Raw genomic sequence first — 27,066 nt, 5'->3', positions numbered from 1 at the left:
ACTGAACTGTTGAGTCACTGCAGACCCAGACTGCAGAATATCCTATTCCTCACCCAAATCCCTTTAAGATCTGTAAGAATAGAGCAAATTTCCATCTTCTGCACAAGCTTGAGCTGACCTCAGGCAGGGCCTACGCGCTCCCCGGCAAAGCTTTTCACATGTCATTTCTCCTTAGTACGCCTGCCTTGATAACAAACCAGACTCTGTTCACCTGTCAATCAAACCCTCTGTTTCAGCCTTGGTGCAAAGCCCTTTTTTCTTCAGACCTTCCTGTCACTAAGGGTCATAGACCATCAGTGCTGCAAAAGACTTCAGAAGCCGTTTGGTCACACCCCCTCAATTTTAGACTGGGAGGTAATTCAGAGGTTAACACAAGGTCACATAGGAAATCAGTGGGAGAGCCAGAACTGGAATTCAAATCTCCCGGGTCTCCGGGAAAGGCCTTTTCCTTTATACAACTCTCCTTTCCTTAATTCATCCATTATTTGAATCTAATATTTTTACTGGCTTTCAGGGGCTCCAGAGGAAAGTCCACCTCATTAATTCCCAGAGTCATCAAGAATGAGGATTAGACTTAAATGCTCAAAGATACTACACACTTGAGTATTTCCCCTCAACAACCACTAAGATAAAAACACCAAAGAAACCAGTTCCTTAGTGTGTTTTAACACAGGCTTACAATCGAAGTCTTAATTTACAAATGTAAGCATACAACTGGGCTTTACCAAAGAGGAACGTGTTTATTTCACTTAAATTCTTAAAAATACTTTTTTGGCAGTTGTCACATAAAATGTCCTAATGTAAAAAATTTTCATTAAGAAGAAAAGAAAGGCATGAAAAAAAAAAAAAACCCCCAAAAAAAAAAAAACAGACCCAAAATGTTAAGATTTTATTTACAAAGCTTCTTTGTTGTACAGAAAGTAAAAATGCTGTTACAATCTTGGTGTAACTGGTAGCCACAGGTGGTTGACTCACCAATCACAGCTATCCACGCTACAGCAAGAGTCTTACACTGAGAACCTAAAACATCGCTTACAATTCTGTTGGGGTAAGTCCCCAAGCTTGGTGGTGGATTTCCAAGAGGGACTAAAATGGAGGAAGGCGGAATGTCACAGGAACTATTCTTTGGCTCTTTGGGTGGGTGGGTGTCCTGGGGTTTGTATCACAGCTACTTTTTTTTTTTAAACAGCTACCAAATCCATATGAGCAGTCCAACCAATACTGAACAGTTCTTTTTTTTGTTGGTTATTTGGGATCTTAATCATCTTCTCCTTCATCATCTGTTTCTCTCTTCCTCTTTTCACCTTTCTCGTTTTCTTCCTCCTCTGTACAGTAACAAAAATTCACTTTGAGACAATTGGAAAGGCATTTCCTGTGCCTAATTTTGCTAATGGAGGTAACAACAACAAACTTTTTACTGACTGGGAGATAAATGCAGAGCAGCATCTCAAACCACTGCAAGGTTAACTCAGTTTTTCTCCATTTTAAATTGCTGTCTACCAAGTATTTCTTATTTTTCTTACAGTGGTAGGTCCCAACAATTAGACATTAGCAGTTATTAAAACGTTTAGCAAGGACTCTGGAAGTTAGCTAGGCTGTTTCTCAGCCAGGCTTACTATTACTAACAAGTGACCTTGAGCAGGCCTGGGAACTTCCATATCCCATGGGTGTGGGTGAAGAAAGATTTCTTACACTCCTTAGGTATTTGAGACATAGAGGCCAACACATCATTGTTTTGTCAACTAGTAAAAATTCATGGCCACTTCAATGAAATTAACTAGATCTTCATTCAATTTAATGTTCCAAAAAGCTCCCTGAAGCAGAGACTAGGTCCTAATCATTGCTGTAACCAAAGTAAATTTAGTCCTGCAACCTGCAGAGCTGAGATGCTGAGAAAGTATGAACTGTTGGAAAACACAGCCAACAGTCTGCTACTCTGAAACTTAACACAAGAGTTAGTTATTTTCTAATAAATAACTAAATGTTTCACTGGTTTTGGTTGTAGAAGGGAAAGGAGTAACACTAATAAAATTGGAGAGGTGTTATTTATGTCCTGTAAAAACCATAATCCAATTAAGACTTTTGTAATGGAAAAACTCCACAGAAATCTCATGCCTGACAGTAACGTAAATAATGGGGTCTAAAGAGCAGGTGGGTTGAACCAGTAGATGCACTGATGGGGCTGTAAAAGCAGCTCTGAAGACCACCGGGGCCAAAGGCATTTTATTTTCTTCTCAGTGGCTTCAAAATATAAATTGAGACATTCCCTGGAAGTTCCCATCATGGCGCAGCTGAAATGAATCCGACTAGGAACCATGAGGTTGTGGGTTTGATCCTTGGCCTTGCTCAGTGGGTTAAGGATCCAGCGTTGCCATGAGCTGTGGTGTAGGTTGCAGACGCGGCTCGGATCTGGCATTGCTGTGGCTGTGCTGTAAGCCGGCAGCCGTAGCTCCAATTAGACCCCTAGCCTGGGAATCTCCATATGCCTCAGGTGTGGCCCTAAAAAGCCAAAAAATAAAGAGACATTCCCCCAAAGCGCACGTAGTAACCCACCTTCATCCTCATCCTCATCTTCATCCTCATCGTCTTCATCTTCATCGACTTCTCCATCATGTCCAAATTCTTCTTCCTAAACAATGGTAAGTAGCATACCACCATCATTAGATTAATTCTAATTAAGAAGTATGAAAAAAAAAAACTGTCAATAAACTTAACAGTCGGAGCTTCTGCTGTGGGGCAACGGGATCGGCAGCATCTTGAGAGCACTGGGACAAGGGTTTGATCCCCGGCCCCACACAGTGGGTTAAGGCTCTGGCATTGCTACAGCTGGGGCTGTGTTCGCAGCTGTGGCTGGGATCTGATCCCTGGCTGGGGAGCTCCATATGCTATGGGGCAGCCAAAAAGAAAATAAATAAATAAAATAAATTTAACAGTCCATTCAAGGACAAACTGTAATGTTATCTTCACCTACTTTAATATTAATGAGAACTGCTGGTTTTCCCTCAATTAATGAGCTTAATTTAATATTTTCTTTAAAAATTGCTTTTCAGAAGTAGCGTTTTATTTGACAGACATTTTTAAATTAGTATACAAACTTATAATAAATAATTCCAGAAATTTCAATTTTTTTTTTTTTTTTTGCGCGCCTTTTTGTCTTTTCTAGGGCCGTACCTGTGGCATAAGGAGGTTCCCAGGCTAGGGGTCCAATAGGAGCTGTAGCTCTCAGCCTACGCCAGAGCCATAGCAACTCGGGCTCCGAGCCTCGTCTGTGACCTACACCACCAGCTCACTGCAACGCCATATCCTTAACCCACTGAGCGAGGCCAGGGATCAAACCTGAAACCTCATGGTTCCTAGTCAGATTCTTTAACCACTGAACCATGATGGGAACTCCCAGAAATTTGAAATCTTCAATTTCAAAACAGATATGGACAGATTTCTATATTACCTTTCTTATAATAAGCTTCTTTCAGAGACAATCTTATTAGACACCTATGAGATCATACAAAGGCTCATCCTTATATTTGTACTACAAAAGAATTGTTCTCAGGCTAGGGGTTGAATCGGAGATATAGCTGCCGGCGTACACCAGCCACAGCAACACCAAATCTGAGCCACATCTTTGACCTACACTGCAGCTCATGGCAACCCACTGAGCGAGGCCAGGTATTCAACCAGCATCCTCATGGATACTAGTCACAACGGAAACTTCCATGATGACTAACTTTCTTGGTCTGTTTTCACAAATCCCCTTTAGGGTCAAAGTTAAGTCACTCCTTTCTCCTACCCTATGGCATTCAGCTTCTCAGAGATGTGGTATTGCTGGATGTCCCATAAACCAGACTACCTGCTCTTTTGAAATAGGACCACATTTTTATTCAACTTTGCATCCTCAACTCTTTAACAACAGGCATATAATGTATTTACCGTATTAAGCTGGATACACAAAAAGTTCAGAATTAGTAAACACACTCTTCCCTTCAATACAATAAAGGACATACCATCCATTCTCGATGTTTTCAGTTTTCTCACTCTACTGAATGAATACTCAACTCACTGCTGCCTCCCAAAGTTAAAGAGTCAAAACTTAAACGCTGCAGAGCCAAGCACTGTCTAGTTAGCACTAAGTATTCCGTTTAGTATTTACTAAAAAGGGAAGGGGGCTAAATAAATCAGACTGTTAGTCTATTTACAAGTACACTAATTTCTTCAGAAGGCTCTTCTTTCTTTTTAAAAAAATCCACACTTGTAACTACAAATAGGAAGCAGAGAAGCAGGAGGTGCACTGACCTCCCCACTGACTTCATCTTCATCCTCCTCCCCTTCTACATCTTCATCTTCATCTTCATCCTCTTCATCGTCAAACTCTTCTTCCTCGCCGTCCTCTTCCTCCTCCTTGTCTTCATCTTCTCCTTCTGAAAAGAGCCCCAAAAGAATGTTAAATACCCTGTGTGTCTCAGAAGGCACACCTGCTAAGGTGGCGGGGAACTTTGGGTGGGTCTACAGGACAAAGGTTTGACCACTCCAACATCAGGGAAAACATGAACCAGTCACCTCCTTTCTCCCAAGCTGCTGCAGCTCAGACCCTTGACCTGAATCCCATAAAATCCAGAGGCCAGGAGTCCTGGTGAACTAGGTGTATGCTACAATACTTACTGATGATATGATACAACGTCTAGGAGTTGCTTCACAATAAGGAAGGGGGGAAGTGGGTAAGAGTGTGTATGTACAAAAATAAGATCAGCCTTGAACTAATCATCACCAAAACGTAGTACTAGGAACATGAAAGTTAATTTTACTGTTATTTCTGCCTTTGTCAATGTCTGAAATTATTCACAGTAAAAGGTTACAAAAAGACAAAACAAAAAAACCCAAAAAAACCCCACCAGCCTCCTTCTCTGCAATAAGGGTACCACCGCTAACAGGTGTGCAAATCAGGATGTTGGGAAATACCTGTAATAACCTCATGATGGGGATGGGGCTGGGAACAGTGGGGACAGTGGTGGCAGCCAGGCAGGCTGAAAAGCACCTGTGAGCTGTGCCTCTACTCAATTTGGTACAGGCCTCTAGTCACTGGCTCTTACCTCCCTTGGTCCTGCAGCTCGCTGTGGCCTCTCCTGCCTCCGGACCCTGCAAACTTTTCCCTGTCTTTTCTGCGTGGCTAACACTGACTAAACCCTTGAGTCTCAGTTAAACATCCCTTTCCTCAGGCTTCCTCAGCCTTGCCAGACCCCCTAACCTCAGCTCATCCGCTCTCACATGAACACCTAGTGTTTCTCCATGACTACACGCTTTGCTCACTTGTGATTACTTAACATTTCTCTTCTTAGTAGACAGTAAACTCCTAGTGGACAGGACCGTGTTTATCTTTTTCTTTTAACACTATTTTCCACAGAGCCTGGCATACAGGAAATTCTCAAATATCTGTTGCCTGACTGATCCCACTCTCAAGAACTGCCTTCCACTCTCCAAGGAATTTCCTTTATGGGCCCCTGCACACAGGTGGCTGTTCAACCCATTTAAGGTGAAGTTAAGTAGACTAGACTGGTTTTTAGGAACTGAGAACTAGCAGTGAAGGGAATAAGTGAGGTAAACACTTGGAATAAGATGAGACATCCTATTGCGTGTCCATCTCTTTTTGCCTTGTCTCAAATCTGCTGAAAAGAAAACCACATGCTTCCAGAGTACTACCCCACTAATTACACCCAAGGTGCCTGATGATGCTCTCCACTTTCTTGACCATTTCTGTCTTCTAAACTTCTATCTTTAAAGAGATATTGAAAAGAATGCTTCAAATACAGTAATACTGCAAATTCTAATATCATGAATTCTAGATTAGGCGTCCTTCATGCTGACTGATATGAAAACTTACCGCTTTGCTTCCTCTAAGCCACTAAGAGGTGAAAAACCTTTTCTCCTGAGAGTGACTCAGAGTGAACAAGTCACCGTGCAAGGAAAGCACAAGCTAATCAGGAGGAATAGTTTAAGCAGAAAATATACAAAGATTCCTGAAGATAACTGGATGGAAAAAAATGTCAAAAATAAAATCTATATTCTAATTCCATGTTATGGCCAGAGATTACTTCTTTTATTAATGAAAAACAGAATCTAACGTATACTCCTCTAAAATCATTACCTGTTAAAATTCTAGTCATATATCACACGCAGGAAAGACATTTATATTTGGATATAAAAAACATGTATGTACCAAGTATCTGCATTAAGTGCTAGGCCCTGTGAATAAAGGCATAAAATAATTGTAGAAAGGGACAAGAACAGCAGTGACAAGCACTGAGAGGTACATAGGGGATGCTGTGGCACACACAAGAACCTAACCTAGCTCACCAGCTTCATCAAACGCTTCCCAGAAGTGTTGACCAAGCTGAATGCGGAAGGGTAAGTAGGCTGTAGCCAAGAAAGGGGGAGAGAAATGGCAAGAGGCCTGAGGCCACTGTCCTTTTAGTAAACCATAAACCACAAGTACTTCAGTGGGTTGGAACACAGTGTGATGTCTAGGCTCCAAATTCAAGACTAACTGGCTAACAAACCATTTTCCATTTTGAATCATTTGAAGATTTCAATGTCCCAAGTGCTCCAAATTTAAGAGAATGCCTAGATGCATGGACATGTATTATTTTTTTCAATAGCAAGAGCATTCAGCAGCCTCATCAGGACCTCTGAGAGGCAGAAAATAGGTTCACTGGATGTTTTGTGCCCACTCACCTTCATCATCCTCTTCTTCATCCACACCATCCACCTCGGCATCTGAGTCAGGGGCTTCACCATCGTCTCTGTCATAGCCATCCAGGTAGCTCAGCTGGGGCAGGAGCTTGAAGACACTCTCTCGATAGTCATTCAGGTTAGTAACCTCACAGTTAAAGAGATCCAGGCTTTTCAGACACTCCAACTTTTTCTGAAGAAAAGGATCAAAAAATGTACCTCCTAAACCAAAGGAACAAGCAACAAAACCCACCTCCTAAAGAGGTAAAACTCTAGGCTCTATATTCAATTAGCTGCTACCTACTCAGCCTTACATAGGAAAACATTTCAAGTCCTTCGCAACCTTTCTATTAGGTCACTAGATTTTTAACTACTTTTTACCTTCTACCACTATCCTCTAGAGAATTTTCTTTTGGCAGCATGAGTAGTCTTAAGAAATATGCCTTTGAAACATTAAAACTAGATCTTTTTAAAGTGTGAGACAAATCAAACAGAGTTTAATATATCTGGTTAAATTTATTTAGTTATAAATAACTAGTTTTAATGTATGAGTAATCAAATGACCAGTAAGAACCCGCTTGATTATCAAGCAGTCAGTGCTCTAAGGTGGTAGTATAGGAGGGGGAAAATTAAATCAAATGAGTTAATTCAATCGATATCTTGAAATTCTTGAGATTTCTACTTGGAGACATAAATGTAAATACTCCAAAGGAGTCTAGTAAAGCACAAAGTGTGGGGATGCAGCTATTTTTCAGAAAGGCAGGAGTCAATGTAGGCTGGGGGAAAAAGAAAGGGGACTCAGAGTTGAAACTCAGCAAGTAGAGAAACTTTACACTCTTCTTTCTTGATTTTTGGGGAAAAGACTGAACATTACACTCTTCTTTCTTGATTTTTGGGGAAAAGTTCTATTATCAGAACTTTAAAAATTTTTCTGATTTTACCATACCTTCAAGTTTTGTTGCAACACCTCATTTGTTTAGAACTTCAGTTTCATCTAACTAAACCAGTTAAGATCTAGAAACTTGGCCCCCCAAGTTTTCTGAGCAGGTGAAGTGGACAGGAAAACATCTGACTCAGGTCTTCATTATTATATCAGTGTATCAGTATTTCAATGCCAGGTCTGTTAAGTTTTGACTAAGGGTAAATTACAAGATTGGGAGGACATAGGTAGTACTATAGGTAAGTAAGGAGATAGTAACAAAATGCCAAGAGACCCTCACAGAGAGCAAAAAAGGGGGCACACCTGTAAAAAGAAAACTCAAAATGTGAAATACTACGTAGTCTGATGCCTTTTAAAACGGGGGCCTGTGGGGAGTTCCCATTGTGGCCCAGCGAGTTAGGAACCCTGCTAGTATCCATGAGGATGCGATGCTGGTTCGATCCCTGGCCTCACTCAGTGGGGTTAAGGATCCAGCATTGCCATGACCTGAGGTGTAGGTCACAGACACAGCTCAGATCCCCAAACTGCTGTGGCAGAGACCAGCAGCTGCAGCTACAATCTATTCCTAGCCTGGGAACTTCCATATGTTATAGGTGTGGCCCTAAAAAGCAAAAGAGGGGGGCCTGGGGGCATATGGATATATGGCTTCCTACGTTTAACCTTTATTTATTTTTTCTTTTTAAAGCTGCTCCTGTAGCATATGGAAGTTCCCGGGTGAGGAGCTGAATAGGAGCAGCAGCTGTGGTCTACACCACAGCAACAGCAACACTGAATTTGAGCTGCATCTGTGACTACACCACAGCCTGCAGCACTGCTGAATCCTTAATCCACTGAATGAGCCCAGGGATCAAACTGACATCCTCACAGACACTGTGCTGGGTTCCAAACCTGCTGAACCACAACAGGAACTCCCACAAATTTAGCATTTAAAGGTTTTGAATCAAAAGATTTACCATTCTCTAAAAAAATATTAAGAGGATCTCTTCATGAAGTAAGTTGCAGAAAATAAATGTTGATGTTTAAGGATTTTGATACTTCATTGGAAATCTATTTCAATATTCACAAGGGCCTGGGAAGAGATATAGATGAAACAAAACCTTGTCTTCAGGATCTACGGTGTCTGTATAATTCTTGGGAGTTACAAAATGATGTCAAAATCTCTGCTTTAAAGCAGGGCTTGGCAAACTGTGCTGGCCCATCCTGCCCGCCTCTCGTGTTTGTAAACTAACTTTCACTGGAACACAGCCACACTCACTTGTTTAGGAACTTTGTGTGGCTTCTCTTGAGCTATAAGGGCAAAGTGGAGTGGCTGTAACAAAGACTAAGGCCTACAAAACCTAGGTGGTCTACTATCTGGTCCTTGAGAGCAAAGGGTTGCTGACTCCTGCACTCACAAACCTTCATTTTCTTCATCAAAGAGGTGCCCACATTGATTTTATTCTCACTGAACAGCCCTTGGGAGCACAGACCCAGAACAGAGTTAAGAGCAACAGGCAAATGTACTCCTCAAAACAGCCACGTACACTGATCCAAGAGGTCGCTGATCCAATAATGTGCTTATGTAAATCAGTCCCCTGAGGTCTTTCTTTAAGATAGTTGTCCCCAGCCCTAGGGCTCACAGGGAGAAACGCTTTTATGACATGCAGCTTTCAGATTAGGTTCCTACTAGACAGTCCCTGAACTCCGGAAGCCCAGGAATGCGTTCTTGCCAAAGAGGGGGAAAAAATGTTGAAATAGCACCCCAGACAACTGGGGAACTCTTTTCACAAAAGGGTTGACTCTGTAACAGCTAATATAGAACCACAAGTAAATTTAGGCAGCTTTCCCCACAGAGGCTCAGTATAAATTCTTCACTTAAAGGAAGCAGCCATTTACTGTTCAATATTATTCCCTAGGAATGGATGTACAAAAAAATGCATACAACCCCTGATCTTAATGCTCAACAGTGCCCCAAGCACATTTTCTAACTCTATTGACTAGCCTAACACAGGGCCTCCTGTTTCTGAAACTCTGAATCCGTGACATTTTTGGCCACTTCTTTAGAAAGGACCCATATGAATAATTCAGACATGCCAAACAATATGCTAGAAAACAAAGTGAAACCAAATAAACATCAACAAAACTCCTAATAATGGTAGAACTCTAAAATTGTTTAGAGCAGTAAAACTGTGCTTTAAAGGTCCAAAATACACTACACACAGATATTCAGGATCCCAATGTAATGTGTAAATACGGCTTTAAAAAAAAAGAAAGAAAAAAAATTCACAACTCTACCATCTCAGAAATTTGGCCTAAAACTAATAGGCTATCCATAATAAACATTAAACATTTTATTAACAATAATTTTGCTTGCCTTCTTAGAATTTAGAAGGGCTTTGGGGGATGGTTTGGATGGCCCAGGTCTCTTAAAAAAGGTGTCCAAGGAAGTTTGAATTGATGCCTTCTTTGTCTCTCGATTAATGTCCCTGTAGTAAGCAGAGGCATTCACAATCATTGCATTGACTGTAAGAACTGGGCTCAAAGTAGACGGTGTTCAAAATGTATGTGGTTGATGAGGATGAGGATGGTGTTTTTCACAACTGAAGAATACTTTCAGAAGTCAAAATGGACCCAACATTTCCCCCGCCCCCACACTTTCTCCTACAGTTTTATTTATCCTTAAGTTGTAACTTCAGGAGACCCACCTAGTACATCCAGGAATCTGAACAGCAAGTTCAGAAGAATGGCAGGCACTCAGGCTTTCCCAGATAGCCCTGGGTGTGTGGCACTGTGGCTCTGTCACTGGCCTGCCAGGTGTGTGACTCTGGACAAGGGATTCAACCTCTCCTAAGCCTCAGCTTCCTCATGTGTAAAACGTGGGCCATGCTATGTCTCTCCACTCTGGAGAAATGTTGAGGATTATGAACAACACACATAAAGCATCCACTTTGGTGTATCGTACAAAGCAGATCCTCTGCAAATGGTAAATATTTAAATGATTATTTCTCATATTTCACTGTCCAAGGGGATTCAGACTTTCATATCCACCAAAGGGCCCTAACCACATCACCGCCCAGGTCAGAAACACCCATGCAAACAACTCCCACACAACATTTGCTTCTGCTCTGCCTCTGAATGTTAGGACATTGACAAAAGCCTCCAAGAAAAAAATCAAAGATGACTAGGGTTGCCATGAGATTAGGCAATGGCCAGTGACCTAGCAAGGAAAGGTACTGCCTGGTACTCTGTTCTAGAGAAAAGGGATTCCTAAGTTTTCTATGACCCTAAATTGATAGACTCGTCATTAACACAAACAAAGGCTTTTATGCAGCCCATCTGACTGGGAGAGCCTAAGCACTTAATTTAGTGCTCCTGTTCTAACTCCCAGCTTAGGTCAATTTGGGTAGGAAAAAAAACGTGTAAATTAAAAGAAAAGACAGGTCCCAAGGGCAGTGCAAAGAATGATGGACTTGGATTTGAATCCCTACTTGCCATTTATCCTGCGGCTTAAACTTGGTTTCCTCCTTTCTAACAGGACAGTTTCTCTTCTCTGCATCATATGAGGATACAATGGGCAGATGTTAATGTCCCTGAATAAAGCAAAACACAATAAATGTTTGCTTTAACATTGGAAATGGGGATTGATTTGGAGGAAAACTAATTTTAAAAAAATAGGGTGCCCTCAAGTATCTGAGTTTAACAGGAAAAAAGGGGCAAAATTCATGGAGCAAAGGTAATCAACAGGCTGCTCCCAACACTTAATGAGAAATGAGCTCAATGTGATCCACTTAATGAAATGTAAAGGGACTTAGTAAATGGGGATTAAATCTATATTGGAGGAGTCTCAATTATCTGACCCTACATTATCTTCCCTCGAAATATCAATAAAGCATTCTGTGTAAGTGAATGAAATCCAAATATTTAAATATATTGTGACACCAGAAAAGATAGAGATAGCAGAAGGATGTCTCATACTCTTGGGTTCTACTCTGCTGGATCCTGAAAGACAGCTCTTATCCACTGTGTAGCCTCTCTTCCAATTAATGTCTGCAAGTTAAATCAGATGGAAATACTGACTTTATGTACAACAGAAAAACAAACAAAAACCCAGAAAGAAGCCACAAAACTTCTTTGGGCGGTTATAAAACAAATCTGAGTTTCATTAGCCTTATTAAAATAGACAAGAATGTCATATTTAGGGGGAAAAGTCATTTAACAATCTTGAAATCACGGAATTTTCAGGTGGCAGCCAAAGCCCCCTACTCTGCATGAACCCTTGCCTTCTGAAGCTCTTTTCTGGCCACTTGTAACTTCCACATGGACTAAACCCCCAATTAGCTTAGCTTCCCAACTTACAAAGCAAGGTAAATAAATACCTATTTTACTCTCAGAATTCCTAAGAAGTAAGGCAGGATTATCCTTTCTGCTTCATAAGTGAGGAAACTGAGGCCCAGAGAGAAGAAGCAATTTGCCCAAGGTCACACAGCAAGTCTGTAACCCAAGTAGCACTTAAACTTAACCTTCCACAGCTTATTCCAGGACTAAGAGGAGAATTTAGGGGTTCCCATGCAAAACTTTAGGCAACAATGATCCAGCTAGAGCACAAGATCATGAATTAAAAGGCCTAAAACTCACTGGAGCTGCCCTTGGATGGTACCTTCTACAGTCAGATATGCCACCCAACATAAACAGCCTTTTTGGAAAAGTACAAAAGTACAGAACAGCCTGGCCAGTCTGGGGAAAAAATTTGAAGATGGATGTTTAAGGCTATAGTCAATATGACATTTAAAAAGGACAAAAGAAAAGCATTTTGAAGGAAGCCACCATAATAATCAGAAAGGGAGAGTAATGCCACAGGAACACATAACTAGTGAGGCTCTGATCTTTAAAACTGGACTCTTTCTATAAAAAGTTTACTATAAAAAAATCACCACTTTCTCCATTATAACTTTCAATTATTTCCCTCACCATAAAGAAATATGAAAATGAAAATGACCAGAAAGTCCTGTTTTCCAAATTCTCAACTACTTACCAAAGGTTCCAGGGTGCTGATATCTTTCAGTTTATTTCCACTTAAGTTTAGATGTGTGAGATTTGGAAGTTTTTCTGCTAACATATCCAGACCTCCATAGATTCTATTGTCACTGAGCTCAAGCTGTTAAAGGGAAAAATGCACACGGCACACAAACACAAAAAGAAACACATATCATTAAGGTGTTAGAAGTAACCAATATAGTTCTTAAACACCAACCAAGATCAAATGATCTCTATTTTTTATTAGGGCACATATGCTCATTTTGTTTCATTAAACCCAAATAAGTTTACAGATCCCCAGAACACTTTGGGGAAGGAGAGACAATTTGAATGAAAAGAGTTGTGTTTTCTTAACCAGCTGCTAATTAGAACACTTTGCTGGTCCCTAATATCAGTGAATACATTTTCTAACCTAAAAAGTGGGTCAAAGCAAATTAGAATTCTTTGAGAAGTTGTAATATTCGATACCTGCCAAGAAGGGTAAATGGTCTGTGCATTCTAAGCAGCTTGTTCTGTGTGCCAAGCAAAGCTCACAATGCCCACTTGAAACCTAATCTGGTTCTGTACAGTGCTGACTTGCCATGGGGTTCTACATCTGGAAGCTACCAGAAATGCTGCCCTGAAAGCTATGGGAATGGTACAAGCCTTTAAAGAAGCTCCATTACCTCAGAAAAGGGAGTGGGGCAATAGGTTCAAAGCTGACAAAACCAACTCCTCAGAGGATACTTTTTGCACAAACTTGGCAAGAAGCCTTTTTAAGAACCTACTCTAATTTCTTAGCTGCCGATCAAGCAGCACGGCAACTGGTCTGTCAATGAAGGAACGAACCTTCACCAAGGAATATGTGAATCTTAAGAGTAAAAGAAACTGAAGCGTGGAAAAATAAGATGGTTAAGAGCATCTAATTCAAACTCTTCATTTTGCAGATACGAAAACTAAGGCCATATAGCTAGTTTCAATTTTAAGTGCCAACAACAACAGTAACCGTATCTAACCTTTACACAGTACTTAAGTACTAAGTACCCAAGTGCTTAAGGCACTATTCAAAGCACTAGAAATACATGAACTCATCTGATCTCACAGTAAATCCTACGGAGCAAGTAGAATTATCACCCCTATTTACAGAAAAGGAAAATGAACTATTGAGATTATGTAAGTGCCCAAGATTACATAGCTGTTACAGTGATAAATGGCATGAAAACTTACATGATTTAGTTGGGCATGCAATGAAATGAACTACATGATGCAGAGGAACTTCTAAAAATTAAAATATTTGTTGAAAGAATGAGTTTAAAAAACAGTAAATCTGGGAGTTCCTGTTGTGGCTCAGCAGGTTAAGAACCCAACTAGTATCCATGAGGATGTGGGTTCAATCTCTGGCATCACTCACTGGGTTAAGGATCTGGCATTGATTGCCAAGAGCTACAGCGTAGGTCACAGATGTGACTCAGATCAGGTGTTGCTGTGGCGTACGTAGGTCGGCAGCTGCAGCTCTGATTCAGTCCCTAGCCTGCGAACTTCTATATGGTGCAGGTGTAGCCCTAAAAAAAGCAAACAAAAAACCAACAACAACAAAAAAAGTAAGTCTGCTGCTTGGTTGTTTTTAAGTATTTCAGAAGAGAAAAAATGCAGTAGTTCAAAACTTTTTTTTCCTTCCAATGGGATAGTCCAATAAAAGATCTAACTGTGGTCTAGATTTTAAAATACATCTCTATACCAACAAAGACACAAGTGTTATTAGCTTTACACAGGTTTTAGAAATTCAAAATAGAGACCATTTCTCTTGGTTGTTAGAATATCGATACGTATAATATTCATATCCTTTCAACACAAATATCTTAAGGAGTAGGGACAGCAAGGCAGTTTGCCAAAGCATTTAGTGGCATATTTATTTTGAAATGAAATCAATGTTTAAATTTAGGAAACTTGTGACATTTACACACCAAAATTTCTCCCAGAACCTGTTTCTTTTTTCTTTTTTTTTTTTTGCTTTTTAGGGCCATACCCACGGCACATGGAGGTTCATCTGCAACATACACCACAGCTCACGGCAACGCCAGATCCTTAATCCACTGACAGAGGCCAGGGATGGAACCCGCAACCTCATGGTTCCTAGTCGGATTTGTTTCCGCTTCGTCATGATGGGAACTCCCACTCCTGATTTTTAATTCATATACTTAACCAAAAAAAAGTCCCTCTCGGGATTCAAGCAGGCAGGCTATAGGAACAGCTTACTTGTCTTTGGCCTAAATTTGACTTCAGATTTCTATGCGTATCTTTTTTAGATTAAAGGTTCAGCTCAAACTCCCTGATACAGAGATGAGGTAAACAGTGGAGAATTCTGCAACACTGCCAATGGAAAAGGTACTGGGTTAGCAAATAGAAGATATGAGCTCTAATTCTGGCTCTACTACTAACCACTTTCGTGAGTGGCTTTAGGCAAATTACCATACCTTTCTGGATCTACTACTGTGCCTATAAAACAAAGGCCGAGGCCACAAGATATAAGTTTCTTCCACTTCTGACATACTGGGGGCTCTGTGACAGGTAAATGTGCAAGGACATGAAAAAAACATGTTTTTTGGGTGAGGGGGAGGTTGAAGGTGACAATGATTGATTATAATTAGACCAATAAAGCACTAACAATGAGCTATCAAGTAGGACAGGGAAATACAGCAATGTTGTTAAAATGAACTCTTGGAGTAAATCACATTTTAAACTTACCAGTCATTAAGAATTACATAATGGGGAGTTCCCACTGTGGCTCAGCAGAAACGAATCTGACTAGCATCCATGAGGATGCAGGTTCGATCCCTGGCCTTGCTCTGTGGGTTAAGGATCTGGCATTGTCCTGGCTATGGTATAGGCTCGTGGCTACAGCTCCGATTTGACCCCTAGCCTGGGAACCTCCATGTGCCGTGGGTGTGGCCCTAAAAAGCAAAAATAACAATTATATACTGAGTTTGAAATACCATGGAGTACAAATTTGAAAAGCCTTTACTTAAACTTGGCCTTAACAAAAAAACATGAAGAGTGGGAGGCACCTGTGATTCCTAAGCCAGAGCATATTAAGAACAAAAGTAGCTGACATTACAATAAATCCCTAACAATTATTCTTCATAACCACTATTTATTTATTGAGCATTCAACATGCACTACTTTCAAACACCACAGCCATTCTGGAAGGTCAGGTGGTATCACCAGTTTACAGGTGAGGAAATTGAGCCTTGGAGAGATTAAGTAACATGCAGAAGATCACCCATCAGGGAAATGATAGAGCTGGAATTCAATCCCTGATCTGCCCAGTTCCAAAGGCCATGCGCTTTCTGCTACACTAAATGCTTCCTTACAGATAGAATCATATATTTTCCCCTTCCCCAGAATGGTTCTCTCTTTTACTGTTAAAGAAAAAGCACTTACCTTTTTCAATTTAGGTAGTTTGGGGAGATTTGAAACTGAAATCAACCCTACATTTATTAAACTGAGGAACTCTAAGTTCACAAATTCAGCTGTTAAGCCCTCAATTTTCCCATCACTTGATTTGCAATTATCCAGCACAAGTTCTCGAACCTGTGGGTGACAAAGAGGAGGAGACAAGCTTTCAAAACCATATAGAAAACAAAGAACAAAGCAAAAACTCCAACCATATAGGGGCAGGCTCTACTTAGACCTGGCTCAGCTATAAATAAAGGAAAAACGATTAAGCCTTTAGTAACAATATTCTGATAGATATCAAGGGTGGGATGTCACACCATGTACAACAAAGATTTAAATTCTTTACTTTCCAGAGACAGAAACTATAGTCCTTAGGATGTAAGTGAAGAAATGACACCCCCCTTATTCTTTTTCCTAAGTCTCTTCCCCAAGGAGTAGCTTTAACTACAAATGCAGAGTGAAGATTATCCCTTCCCAAACCACTCTCCCCAGCAACCCTTTTAGGCCAAGCCTAGCTCAAGGCGCAGGAGACTGACACAAAGAAAAGAGGAAAGCTTTACTTCTCCCATCAAGATCACTAAGAGATTTTGGCTACAGGTTTCTCAGCTACACATTTCCACTTGTGGTTTTATTAATTTTTACTTAGATTATCTTGATATTAGGAAAAGATCAAGACACAGGAGGTCTTAATTCAAAGATCATTCTGTGTTACATGTGAGAAAGCTATTTCTGGGGGGGCAAACTGTTAGATATTAGGTTCTTTTTAGGCCATAAAATCTCCTTCTTTGGAGATCTTAATATTCAGAATTCAAATCCATCCAAAAGTATATCTGAGAATTTTGAATACTGATTATCTAATAAACAGTCTACTGTGTGACTATCTACCATGATAGTCTCTACTGCTGTTCTTGCTCTGTGGCTGACTCTGAAGCTTGCAAGTTTTAAACACGTTTTGATAAATTTACACTGATGCAAATTAGTTTTAACTGCCAAAGGCATTCTTGCAGTGAATCTAACACATTTAATAGCATTAATCAAGCATGTATAAGGGAAGGAGATGCTTGCTGACAGTTTTAAAATGAAAACAGGAGGTAGTAACATCTTCATCCTCTCATACAAAGTCCAAGGATACTGCTCTAGTAATTGCTATCATCTATGGAGAATTTACTCATTATTCTTTGTACCACCATACCCTCCCCCCAGTTAGAGAAGCAAACAGATTTAGAGATTCACCGATAACACCACAACTTCTCACTTGCTTCTTCAGCACTTCTCACTCCCCTGTCTGCGTCCTGCTTTCAGGACGCATACAGGTTCCATTCTATCTGCTTTGTCACTTACAACCTGTGTGACCTTGGGCAAGTTATTTAACTTCTCTGTGCCTCAGTTTCCTCATCTGTGAAGTGGAACTTCTGTAGAAAGTAGGCTTGGGACAGAGTAAATGCTGAGAAAGTAACCTCTGGGCAAGGGTGAAGGAGAATGACAAGGATCGTTGCAATTTATTCCTATCTGTACTAAGCATGTATTCCTCTTTTTTTTTTTTTTTTTTTTTCCTTTTTCGGGCTGCACTTGTGGCATATGAAGTTCACAGGATAGGGGTGGAGTGGGAGCTACAGCTGTCAGCCCACACCACAGCCACGCCAGATCCAAGCTGCATCATCTGTGACCTATGCCACAGCTTGTGACAATGACAGATCCTTAAGCCACTGAGGTAGGCCAAGGATCAAACCTGCATCCTCGTGGATACCAATTGCGTTTTTAGGTAGCTGAGCCACAATGGGAACTCTTTGTACTTCTTGTGTATTAAAAAACAAACAAACACGCTGTGACCTGTGGTGTAGATCACAGATGAGGCTCAGATCCGGAGTTGCTGTGGTTGTGGCACAGAATGGCAGCTGCAGGTCCAAGTTGACCCCTAGTACCTGGGAACCTCCACATGCCACGGTGCAGCCCTAAGGTAAAAAAAAAGAAAGAAAAACAAACAAACAAACAAACTGGAATTCCTGCTGTGGCTCAACAGGACTCAACAGCCTCTTGGGAAGGAGGTTTGATCCCTGGCCAGGCACAGAGGGTTAAAGTTGCAACTGTGGCTAGGATTTGATCTCTGGCCTGGGAACTCCATGTGCTGCAGGGTGGCCAAAAAAATAAAAGAGGAAGTAACCTCCAGGCAAGCTTTCCAACAGGAGTTCCCATTGTGGCTCAGTGGGTCACAAACCTGACCAGTATCCAGGAAGACTCAGGTTTTGATCCCTGGACCCACTCAATGGGTTAAAGGATCTGGCATTGCTGTAAGCTGTGGTGTAGGTCAAAGATGTGGCTCAGATCCCTAGGTGCTGTGGCATGGGCCAGCAGCTGCAGCTCTGATTAGACCCCTAGCCTGTGAACTAACATATTTCACTGGGGGTGTGGCCCTCAAAAGAAAACAAAAAACAAAAAAAACCCTAAAACCAACTAATCATTAAAAAAAAAAAAAAGGCCACTGTAATCACCACTCACCTAAGTAGTATTGCAATACAGCTAAACATTTCCATTTCATTTGGTAGATTTTCTACAACTATTATCTGACAGAGAATTCAAAAATATTATACAAGATGACACCAATATGTCAAAAGCCACAGAGGAGTTTAAACATTATACCTCGAGTCCACTGTGAAATCAACTCTTGGACATTGTTCTCAACTGACAAAATTCTGCTTTAACTAAGGTCATCAAAGACTACCATAAAGCTGGAGTTCCCTTGCGGCGAAGTGGGTTAAGGATTCAGCAACGTCACTGTAGTGGCTCAGGTGTGGGTTCAATCTATGGACGGGGAACTTCCACATGCCGTGGCATAGCCCAAAAAAAGACTACCATAAAACATTCAAATATGAGAGAATTAAGTTTGCTGAACCAAATAACAGAAACTGGGAGGGGAAAAAAGTTAAAGTGGTCAAAATCTGCAAGTTTAACTGTGGGGTACAAAAGATGATAAAGAACTGAGGTTCGTTTGAGAAATGGGGACTATGTAGCTAGATGGAAATAGGAAGGAGTGGCTTCTTTTTGGGAGAGAGGCAGATATGTAATGACTACTACAAAAGATACCAAGTTTGTTTCCATGGGATATCCAGATGAAAGTATCCCCAGTCAGCTAGACATGCAGGTCTGGAGTTCAGGGGAGTCCTCGGTTTAAGTTCTGTATTTGGAAGTCAGGGCAGAAGCAATAAAAAGTAGAAGGATGGAATTCCTAGGAAGAGAACCAAGGATGGAACCCTGGGGGATCCTGCAAAGGAGACTTAAGAAGAATTGGTCTTAGTACCAATTAGAATTGGGTTTGTAGTACCCAAAGGTGACCCATTAGTTTCAACACTCCGAAAGGCTTATAAATAAGACATAAGAAGTAACTGGAAAAAAAAGAACTGAGAAAATTAGAAGGCAATTTAATTGTCCATCAAGGAGGGACTAATTTCCAGGATATGCTGTGGGACAAAAATGGTAGAGAATATATAATGCGTTATCCCTTATGTAACATTTCACACACTTGCTTTCTTATAGTCTTCTCAAGAATTCTCCTCAGGGAAAGTTGACTGGCTGGGAGACTTCCACAACTTTTGTGTGTGTGGCCACACCACAGCAGAGACCCAAGCCACTGCAGTGGCAATGGATCCTTAACCTCCTGCACCATAAGGGAACTCCTCCATAACCTTATTTAAACATTTCAATAATAAGAATATTGATCTATTTTTAAAAAGGTCACTGCTAAGGAGTTCCTGCTGTGGTGCCACTGGTTTAGTATCCAGTATTGCCTCAGGGCAGTGCGGGTTTGATCCTCAGCCAGGTGCAGTGGGTTAAAAACCTGGTGTTTCCCAGGTATAGCTCAGATTGGATCCCTGGACTGGGGACTTCCATGTGTCACAGGTGTAGGGGTGGAGGAGTCACTGCTTCATGGTAAGGTCATATCTGTTTTAGTTATCACCATATCTCAATATGAGAAAAAGCCTTCAGGAGTTGCCTGGTGGCCTAGGGGTTAAGGAAGGACTCAGCATGGTCACTGCTGTGACTTGGGTTTGTTCCTTCCATGGGTGCAAGCTGAGAAAAAAAAAAGCCTTCACAACTGTCAAATGAAGAAAAAAATGGCATAGAGGTTTACATCAATCAGGACTGCAGGGGACTGAGCAGATGATGAACCAGGGGAAACTTGGATATGAAGAGAATCTACCGTCTGATCCTAAATATAATCAATTAATGCAAAGCATTTACTGTTTGTCACTTACTATTTTGGTATTTTTTTTAGTCTTAGCAAGATGAAGCAATATTACTTAATATGCTTTTAACAACTCTAAATATTTCTTAACGACTAAAGAAATTCTAAGCATATGGATGTACCAGAGGTTATAATCTTCTCTGTTGAACACGTTTCTCATAAATAATGTCATGCTGTCTTTTTATGTGAGACTCATTTTATTTATTTTTTTTTTCTTTTTTAGGGCCACACCTGCGGCATATGGAGGTTCCCAGGACGGGTTAATCAGAGCCACAGCTGCCGACCTACACCACAGCTCGGGGCAACGTCCAATCCTTATCCCACCGAGCTAGGCTAGGCATCGAACCCGCAACTTCACAGTTTCTAGTCAGATTCAACTGCACCGTGCCACAATAGGAACTGCAAAAGATTAATTTTATTTATTTATTTACTTTTTTTTTGCCTTTTCTAGGACCACTCCTACACCACATGGAGGTTCCCAGGCCAGGGGTCGAATCGGAGCTGCAGCCTCCAGCCTATGCCACAGCAACTTGGGATCCGAGCCCTAAAAAGACCAAAATCTAAATAGGACCCTGGTGAAAAGGTGTCTGTATTTAGGCACCATGACAGCAGCATGAGATAATTAAACCCTCCCTCTCCCCAATTTGCTTCCTGGAGTGTGAAGGAATCTAGACTGCCTTAACAAGGGAGGTGCTTGGAGCATGCGGGGCAGAGATAGTGTCATGGCCTCCTAATTAGACCCCAAATAAACAGAAGGTTCTAATCAAGGAAAAACACCCTACTCTTTCTTCCTCATGTCCCAAATCCTCTCAAGGCTACCATGTAATACTGGAAGGTTGGGCAGGTATTTCTCTATTTGTGCATTCAACTTAGGGAGCTATTTGATCCAAAGTAGTAACTGGATAGACTAATACTGGGGGCCAAATTTACTCTTCTTGATCCCCCGTTTTCCCAACTAAACTAGCTTTTTGTCAAATATGAATTTAAGTAAACATTTAAGAGCTAAAAACAAAATTCCAAAACATTTCCTATCCAATTTTTTTGTTTTCTATAGCCATCAGCAAAGCTGATGCACTCACAACTAGTCAGTGAAAACTTTGAAATTTACTGTAGCCAAGTTACGGGGATTGGAGCTAGTAGCCGCAGGAGATCAAGAAATTTTCTTTTCATCCTCTCCAATATGCTCTCATTTCCTATTCCCCTAGTTAGTCTAGGGGAAAAAAAAATCAATTTTCCCTACCTGCTTGAGTGACCTTCCCCATTTATCAGTTATAATTTGTTATAAGAGGGAAAAAAAGATATGGAGGCGTAAAGGTCATTATCAATTCTTTTAGTTAGAAAATACATGATTATTGCAGTAAGTGAAATAATCCAATAATGTGGAAAGTGGAACTCCTGTCATGGTGCAGCAGAAATGAATCCGAATAGGAACCATGAGGTTGTGGGTTCAATCCCTGGCCTTGCTCAGTGGCTTAAGGATCCAGCGTTACTGTGAGCTGTGGTGTAGGTCACAGATGTGACTCAGATCTGGCATGGCTATGCCTATGGCGCAGGCCAGCGGCTACAGCTCCAGATTGGACCCTTAGCCTGGGAACCTACATATGCCTCGGGTGTGGCCCTAGAAAGACAAAAAGACAAAACAAAAAACAAAACAAAAAAAAACAAAAATGTGGAAAGTAACTCCTGCCACCTTTGACAATTTCCAGCCTCATGAGTTAACCAATCTTAAACTCTTCCACCCTACTATTATTTTAAAAGTACGTTTTCAAAATGACAACAGAATTTACAATTAGTAGTTCTCAAATGTGTTTGGGTGTCATGAAGGAAGGAAACACCCATATCCTACTGATAGGTAGAAATGTTCATTTCAGTACTATTTAAAAAAGCAAAAATCCTTCTGGTCACTTAATGTGAATGGTTACATGATCTGTATAGACATTAACAATGAGACTGTAAAATAATAAATTGTGCCATAGAAGATAAAGATGTTTACTACTATATTAGCAACGAGATAGTATATGCATTAACAGTATAATTTGAGTTCGGAAAAAATTAAACATTCTCGTGGACTCTACACCAGAATATCTACATGGTAGGATGGGTGTGTGTGAGATTTTCAGGTTCTTTAAATTTTTCTTATTTATATCTACTATTGTTTTGCTTATCTGCATCTAATTTATCCTCAATGAAGAGGCACTACTTACATAAGGAAATAACCCCAATTAGCGGCTATTGCAACCAATTAGAATATCCCATTGAGCTCAAAATCACAACAGACACAACAATAAATGCCAAAAGTGGGGGAGTGGGGATTTAAAAATACATAATGAAAACCTGTAATGTAAGAAAACCCTTAATTCTCCAGTAAATTGGGCCTAGGAGAAAAACTATTATTTGTGGGATATGAAATGTCTCAGTCAAGCATACAGTGTTTCACAGGGGCATAGATTACAAGCCACAGGAACTGCATGGCTTTCTATCCTTTGAACATAAGACTGAAGGACAGATGTTCCCAGATCCATAGTTAATAACAGTGCCATGTTTTGGAAAAATAGAAAGATGAGGGCCTCATATAATGAACAGGTGTTTTTTCCAATTATGGAATATATCTAAATTTGGTTTACGTCTTGATATTGCATGTCTCTTCACATCTGATACCACCACCAATATGTGAATCAATATCAGTGGTACTTTTCTGGCACTATACAATTTGCTCTCAGTGAAATTAATACTAATATTTTGTATAAAAATTTTCCTCTCCTTGCCTATATTTTCACTGATCATTATTCTTTTCAAAGATATGTTAAAATGCCATCTTAGGGGGAAAAACTGTAATTGTAATCTATACATGTAAGGATAACCTGACCCCCTTGCTGTACAGTGGGAAAATAAAAAAAAAAAATTATGATGAAAAATTAAAAAAAATAAAAAATGAAATTAAAAAAAAATGCCATCTTAAGCCACTTTTTCCACTATGAAAAGACACTTCTGATATAAAGGTGTTTTGGACTTACAAGGTAAACTGTTACCAGGGTCTTCTTCAAACCCCCAAATAAAAAAATTAAAAAAAAAGCCATACTCAAAAGCCTATCTGGTCTTAAAACATTTATGATCAAGCCTCCACTTACTCTCAAGTAGTCTTCTATTCCACTTGATGACATCTGGAATACACTGTTGTGCATTTCGTTGTGTTATACCAATACATTCAATGGAGAGAGGGTTCTTCCCCTTTCCCCAGTCTCGCGCCACAACAAACCCATAAGACTTGCTGACTTAGAATCATCTTGGAACCTCTCACTTACCTTAAAGATGATGCTTTTGTGCTAAAAATTTTAAACTCTTCTTTTAAAATTTCCTTTAAACCGGAGTTCCCGTCGTGGCGCAGTGGTTAACGAACCTGACTAGGAACCATGAGGTTTCGGGTTCGGTCCCTGCACTTGCTCAGTGGGTTAACGATCCGGCGTTGCCATGAGCTGTGGTGTAGGTTGCAGACGCGGCTCGGATCCCACGTTGCTGTGGCTCTGGCGTAGGCCGGTGGCTACAGCTCCGATTCGACCCCTAGCCTGGGAACCTCCATATGCCACAGGAGCTGCTCAAGAAATGGCAAAAAGACAAAAAAAAAAAAATTTCCTTTAAACCTACAGCACCCCCCCCCAATCAGTTGAAGGTCAAGGCTTTCCTCTCCTAAGAACCTCTCTTACTGTTTTCAGTCTCCCTGTTACAGTCCCTAGGGGACCCTTTGCCCCCACAATCTTGGCTGGCTCCTATGACACTCTCCCAAGGCCCCTAACTTGCACCTAGGCAACAGGCACCACCGGTTACTGAGGCTTCAGAATGGAAGGGGCTGCGCTCTGCCTCACTGTTTTTCCAGGCCCTGGCATGCTGTTGGCAAATATTTATTTAATAAAACCAGTGAATTACTGTAGAGCAGTACTGTCCAATACAGCAGCCCCTAATCATTTGGGACTTCTGAGTACTTGAAATGTGAATAGTGCAACTGGCAAAATGACCTTTTAATTTAAAAAGCCACATGACTAAAAACTGTTTTGGCAAAAGGGTAAGGCTTAAGTTGATTTCATGGGAAAAAAAATAAAAGGCCCAACGCACATAAATATGCATTTTAAAAATCAGTATTAGTTATTTCATGTGCGAAAAAATTCCATATACACCACCAGCTCAGTTGTATTTCTTCTCAGAGGGAGCCACAGAGCCCTTAGCCGAGTATTTTAATACTGTTCTACACACATTGCTAAAATCCAAATCCCAGATCTTAAGGCACTTTAAAGAACCATATACGTATTTTTCTTTTTGGAAACTCGGGTAAATTTAATTACTCACGTTCACCTGATTTGGACCTGAGCAGTAATAATTCAAATGTCTTAACTCTTCTCAAAATTAGGTTGCAAGTTTCAGTGTGAAGAGGCTTAAAGGTTCAATGTACTAGCACGTGGCCGACACAAAATGTCTGACTGATGGACGGAAGGGACGACCGCGGTCAAATCTCAACCTTAAAACTCAGGGGACAGAGTCGAGACGCCCACCACCAGAGGTCTTCCAGGGAGAGGTGGGAACACCAGATGCAGCAGGGCCGCACCTCATTTGTGGGGACCTCAGAGATTTAAAACCCCTGGCACACCAGGGAAAGCCTGCTTGACGAATTCCCACAAGTTGGCAACTTGTTACCCAACGCTACCTGACTGCCCGAAACGCGCCCGTCTCCAGTGTGGGGCGCAGGGGCGGGAGGGGGTGGTGAGGGCTTTCCCCGGGCCGCCCCTCTGCCAGGGGACGCCACTCACCCGCGGAGGGGTTCTGGCGGAGGCGCGGCCTCCCAGCGCTGGCGCCAGGAAACATGGCCCCGCGCCCTGCCGCGGGAAGCCGCTCTACTTCGCGGGGAGGGCGGGGTAGAGAATAAAGACGTGACTCTTCAAGGCCCACCAGCGACTCACGGAGCCGCGGCAGGCGAGCACCGGCCTGGATCTGCGGCTCTGAAGCACGTGCGGGGCAGCGCCCGCCCGGCAAGCAAGCACAGCCGAGGCCCGTCTGTACCCGCGACTAGGGGCGGAGGCGGCCGCCTGCCGTTGCCCTTTTAAGAAGGGGGGAGGGGGCGGCAGCGCGCCCGAAAGATGAGTCGGCGACGGCCGGAGCGCTCGGCTCCCGCCAGTGCGAGCCGAGCCCTGGCGAGGCCCGCGCCAAACAAACCGCAGGCTCGGCCAAGGGAGCGGCGGCTCAGAGCCACCGCCGGTGCGGGCGGGCAGGGCCGGACGGACAGAGCCCGCAGGCCGACTCACGCGGCGGAAGGAGACGGGTGCCCGCCAACATGGCGCTGCGTCGGCCTGTGGCGCGCCTGGGCTGACGCGAGGAGCCGCCGCCCGCCCACACCGAGGGGCCAACCTCCCGGGCAGGGGCCCCCGGGCTCCGCCGCCGCGGCGCGGGGGGGAGGGAGAAGCCGCTTACGCCACAACTGCTAGCTCGGGCCGAGCGCGGCCTGCATTTGGAGACCGGGACTGGGGAAGGCCTGGGGGTCGAAAGGGGCGCGAGAGATAGGTAGACAAAGTTTTATTTTTAGGCTTGAAAAATGGCGGGAACCGACTCCTTTTTTCAAACTTGGCCTCGGGAGGGGCGTCGGTTGCGCCACCTCCGCCACCCGGGCTCGCCCCTCCCCAGCTCGCGCGCGCCAGGCCGCGCCCGCCCAAGCCCCCCGGCGCCCGAGGGGGCTTCCTGTCCCCCTTGGAGGCAAAGAACCCTCTGTTCGTCCTTCCGCTCCCGTCCTGGCCGGACCGGCGCCAACCGCGAGACCTGGCTGGAGGAGCCTCCTGCTCCGCCCGAGCCCCCTCCCGGGCCGGCCGGGGGCACGCGGAGGCCGGCCTGGCCCGCAGCGGGCCCAGTCCGGACTGGCAGCGCGGCTCCTCCGTAGGCCCGGCCTCCGCCCGGCCGCGCATCTCGGGAGGCTGCAAACATGGCTCCCAGCGTTACACAACCCCCTCCTCCCTCTCTTGCCGCCGGCCACACGCACACGCGCTCCTTCGGGAAAGGACCCCGGCGGGCGAAGAGCTCAAAGTTTGCTTTCCCCCACCCCACCGCCTTCCCTGGACGGCCGCAGGGGCCCGCGGGCGCCAAAGAGTTAATCCCGCGCGCTCGCTCCCCCCTCCGCGCCCGCCCGCCTGCCCGCCCGCCTTTCCCGTCCGAGCCCGCGAGCTGCGCTCTTGCCCGCGCCGGGGTCGGCGAGCCCGCGTCTGGGACCCCGCAGGTGGCCACCATTACATGCAAGTCATCGGGGGGAGAGGGAGCCCGAAGGGGATTCTGCTTACAGCTGCCGGGGTCCGGTTCCTCAGCTCCAGGTGGATTCTCTTCTTCATGTCCATGTTTCCCTCTTCCCCCCTCTTCAAACTTAACTTTCCGCAACGGGGGCGGAGGGGGGAGAGGCTCCCAGCCTGCGCAGCGAGGGCCGTCGGAAGGGGTCTGCTCGAGGCAGAGGCCGGCGGCGCGGTCCGGGGCGGCTGGCGGCGTGCGGGCAGGAGAGCGGAGCCCCCGGAGCCAAGTTACTCACGGGAGCGGAGAGAAACCATGGAGGGAAAAGGGGGCTGGAGCGCAGCGCTGGTCTCACTACCGCCGCCCCCGGCCGCGGCTCCGCACTGCGCTTAAACCGGCGACGCGGCGCGGGTGGCTGCTCGGCTCGACTCGGCCCCGCGCGGCGCCGCTCGGCTCGGCAGCCGCGGTG

The 27,066-nt window shown here is 43.2% G+C and overlaps 1 protein-coding gene across 1 annotated transcript; it reads right to left on the bottom strand.

Moving 5' to 3' along the window:
* ANP32B (acidic nuclear phosphoprotein 32 family member B) lies at nt 724-27,066 on the bottom strand. Its single transcript, XM_021066477.1, has 7 exons — nt 26,657-27,066; nt 16,094-16,243; nt 12,672-12,794; nt 6,724-6,913; nt 4,291-4,415; nt 2,554-2,629; nt 724-1,325 (listed from the first exon to the last, which is right to left on the bottom strand). The coding sequence occupies exons 1-7, from the start codon at nt 26,708-26,710 to the stop codon at nt 1,258-1,260; spliced, it is 786 nt and encodes a 261-aa protein (XP_020922136.1). The 5' UTR covers nt 26,711-27,066; the 3' UTR covers nt 724-1,257.

The sequence above is a fragment of the Sus scrofa genome, chromosome 1 (assembly GCF_000003025.6).
Source record: "Sus scrofa isolate TJ Tabasco breed Duroc chromosome 1, Sscrofa11.1, whole genome shotgun sequence".
Lineage (NCBI taxonomy): Eukaryota > Metazoa > Chordata > Mammalia > Artiodactyla > Suidae > Sus > Sus scrofa.
Note: the sequence above shows the minus strand (reverse complement) of the source record. Positions and strands in the feature narration are given on the sequence as shown.

What these genes read in the sequence shown, in the direction of transcription:
- ANP32B (XM_021066477.1), bottom strand. Translation starts at nt 26,710, where the DNA reads ATGGACATGAAGAAGAGAATCCACCTGGAGCTGAGGAACCGGACCCCG. An exon ending in GGAACCGGACCCCGGCAGCT is followed by an intron (nt 16,244 to 26,656) that starts GTAAGCAGAATC and finishes TGTCACCCACAG; the next exon opens with GTTCGAGAACTTGTGCTGGA. An exon ending in TCAGCACCCTGGAACCTTTG is followed by an intron (nt 6,914 to 12,671) that starts GTAAGTAGTTGA and finishes CCTTTTCTTCAG; the next exon opens with AAAAAGTTGGAGTGTCTGAA.